At 53.5% G+C, this 3,040-nt stretch overlaps 1 protein-coding gene across 1 annotated transcript; it reads right to left on the bottom strand.

Moving 5' to 3' along the window:
- Positions 1-955: 955 nt before the first annotated feature.
- Positions 956-2,604, bottom strand: LOC133899321 (plant cysteine oxidase 1-like). The gene is made up of 5 exons (XM_062340309.1): positions 2,238-2,604; positions 1,954-2,111; positions 1,723-1,870; positions 1,431-1,637; positions 956-1,304 (listed from the first exon to the last, which is right to left on the bottom strand). The coding sequence occupies exons 1-5, from the start codon at positions 2,374-2,376 to the stop codon at positions 1,174-1,176; spliced, it is 783 nt and encodes a 260-aa protein (XP_062196293.1). The 5' UTR covers positions 2,377-2,604; the 3' UTR covers positions 956-1,173.
- Positions 2,605-3,040: the final 436 nt, after the last annotated feature.

The following is a 3,040-nucleotide window of genomic DNA, read 5'->3' as shown; positions in this document are numbered from 1 at the left end:
CGGATTGGGCTGGGCTTAGGCCTGGGTCGGGTCAGATCGGCTGGCTGCGGGCTGGAGGAGCTTAGCTGGCCCACTAGGGCATGACCTAATGTGGTTGGGCTGGCCTAGCAGGCGGGCCCACCAGCGGCTGAGCTGTGGTCCACTCGGCCAAGCCGTGTGGCGCGGTTGGGCCCGGCAATGCACGCGCGGCGGAGCGGAGCGGCAAAATTGGTTTACTATTAGTAACACATGTATTTTTTACATTAGCTCTTTCTTTATTGTTCATTGGCCGTCTGCCCAGAAGAAGAGCTCGTGGAGAACGCAAAAAGTTGGAAGAAGACCCTCTAAGGATATACTATTTATTCGTAGAGCTTTTCCAAATGCCTAATTGACAATTGTATTACTTATGGCACCACTCAATATAATCCATCACATGAGAGAATTCATATGGTATGTACTAAGTACTGGTTGGCCTTTAAATGGAAAAAAACTGAAATACGACCTCTCTGAGATATACGGTTTATGTTGGAAAGGTACGAAGTTGGGGCCTTAGTGATCCGACGGTGCCGAGTGGAAGAGCAGTCACTTAACGGATAAAAGTTACTCTAGGGGGAAGGGCGGTGAGTAATCGTGGTGCAGTTGCGCCCGTGAGCTCGTTGGAATCACCTGTCCAAAAGTGACCATCTCGGCACACTGATTATATAGATTTTTTTAAACACCATCACATGCACATACTTATATAGCGTCTACTAATGACCAGAGATGTTGAGTTTAAAGATCGATAAAGACACCATTAATATCTCGCAATATCGCCCACAACTTGTGTGGAGCAATCGGATAACTTGCAGGCCGTGGCCCTCAGTTTGCAATTTTGCATCCTATTCGGCTTTCGGATAAAGAAACTTTTCTCTCTCTTTCCTTAGAACTTGAAGCAATCTGCGCTAACAAATAGACACGGCGTCTTAGAGTATCATGGTGAAGAAAATGAGTAAATTATTTACTTTGCACACTCAGATGCTCGATCAGGCTGATTTATAAGGTTGTTAGTATGTGAAACTCTGTAATAGCCAATGAACTAATAGTGCACCTTTGCTCTGAAAACTCTCCTGGTATATATACATTCCTGTACAGAACTTGTGCACACAACTAGTACCGATATCTGTATCTAGCTCTTTTGAAAAAACAGTAAGCTGGCTACTCGTCATAATCGTCGTAGTCGTCGTCGTCGTCATCATCCATATCTACCGTCAGGTCAGGGCCAAGATACGGCGCCCCCGCGACGTTGAAATCCTCGGGCAGATCCGTCTCTTCCAAGAAAGCAAAACCTGAACAAAAACAGTATAGCACCGTGTCAGGCGGTAAGAGACTACCTGCGAGGATGCAAAATGGTTGATCGGATACTTCGCATTTGCGATCGTTTGCAAGTATACAACAGCGCATATAAAGCACACCTGGGAGAGACGGGATGGGGACGTCGTTGAAGTAGGTCGACGGCCGGCCCTGCTCCTCCGAGTACGGCGGCGTCAGCACGTCGAGGATCGCGCACGGCGTCACGGCGGTGAAGGCGTGCAGGTTGCCGCCGCTCCGCGGGAACAGCACCGACGCCTCGCACGGCGCGCGCCGCACCTCGTCGCCGGCCACCACCCTGGCCAAACCACCTGCAGCACGTTTGGCGCGCGCCGTCAGCACAACCGCCACGACAAATCAGTAGTTAGCGTGTATACGGACCGTGATGGAACTTACACTTTCTTGCGGTGGAGCACGGCAGCTCGGTGACCCAGTCGTACGACCGCACCCGCACCGAGCCGTACAGGAGCTTGCTCAGAACCACCATCTCCGGGTGGTCGTGCAGCGGCAGCGTCGCGCCCGCCGGAAAGCAGAACACGCCGATCTGCCAGAAATCAACACGCCGTGAGTACAGCCAGACAACTCGTCGTGAACCAGCAGCACTGTCCACAGATCGCACGCGCGTACCGAGAAATCGTCGGACTGGTGTATGTGCACGTATGTGATCCGCGTGAACGCCAGAGCCGGCAGGAGCCGACCGCTCTTTGGGCTCTGCTCGTCGTCCGACGACGACGACGGCGTCCTCTCCCCATCGTCGATCCCGACGTCCGCTGCCTCCATGCCATCTGAAATCAAGAAACCCAGCACGGCAGCACTGTAAGTAGCCAGTTCCCTTCACCGTCAAACACGAACACAACGCAAGAATGCAAGATGCGGTCGGTGCACGGAGGCGTCGATCGTGGACGACTTACCGAGGAGTTGCTGCAGCCACCTGATCTCCCCCAGGGTGGGCGCCGCTGCCGGCGACGAGAACACCACGTCGCACGCGTCGTACAGCCGCTGCACCTTGCTCAGCGCCATTACGTGCGGCGGCGGGAACGCCACGGCCATCGAGAGGAAGGAAGCACCAAGCTGTATCTCCAGTGCACGCACTTACGAATCGACCGATCTGACGGCGACGGGCGAGACGATATCCAGTGCGGGTCAGGTGTGATTTTCTCCACTCTTGCGTTTGCGAGGTGTTGGACTTTGGAATTTGAGGGCCGAACGCGCCGCTCCGATATATATAAAGCTTGGCATGCGCGGCGACGTGGTGCGCCGTGTCACCGTGTGTGGCTGAGGATTCCGCGATCCAGAGGGGGGTTTACGTTTACCCGGCAGCGGAGGCGTGGAAAACCGTGGGTGGCCAGCTTTACGAGGGGCTTTTGCCGTCCCGGCCTCCGCAGCCACGGGGCACTGCTCGGGCAGTCGGGCTGGGCAAGCCCTGGTCTTTTGTTTCTGATGGCGATGCGTTCGCAGAATCGGCGGTCCCACGCGCGCATGCACCGCCGTTTCTGACATAAACTAAAACAATTTGCCCTTTGTGTGGGCCGCTTGGTCGATTGGGATCTTGACAAGGTCCGTTTTGGGCAAGAGATTTGTGCTTCTAGTGACCACTTGATGCGCTTTTCTTTATTTCGAGAAGGTTTTGATACATGATAGCAACGTTTATTATGCTTTTAATACTTGTTAAGTTGCTGACAAAAATCAGGATGTTAACACAGTTTGGGTTGTC

The sequence above is a fragment of the Phragmites australis genome, chromosome 18, assembly GCF_958298935.1.
Source record: "Phragmites australis chromosome 18, lpPhrAust1.1, whole genome shotgun sequence".
NCBI lineage: Eukaryota > Viridiplantae > Streptophyta > Magnoliopsida > Poales > Poaceae > Phragmites > Phragmites australis.
This window is presented reverse-complemented; position numbering and strand designations above follow the sequence as displayed.

What these genes read in the sequence shown, in the direction of transcription:
- LOC133899321 (XM_062340309.1), bottom strand. Translation starts at nt 2,376, where the DNA reads ATGGCCGTGGCGTTCCCGCCGCCGCACGTAATGGCGCTGAGCAAGGTG. An exon ending in ACCAGTCCGACGATTTCTCG is followed by an intron (nt 1,871 to 1,953) that starts GTACGCGCGTGC and finishes GATTTCTGGCAG; the next exon opens with ATCGGCGTGTTCTGCTTTCC. An exon ending in CCCCATCCCGTCTCTCCCAG is followed by an intron (nt 1,305 to 1,430) that starts GTGTGCTTTATA and finishes GTTTTTGTTCAG; the next exon opens with GTTTTGCTTTCTTGGAAGAG.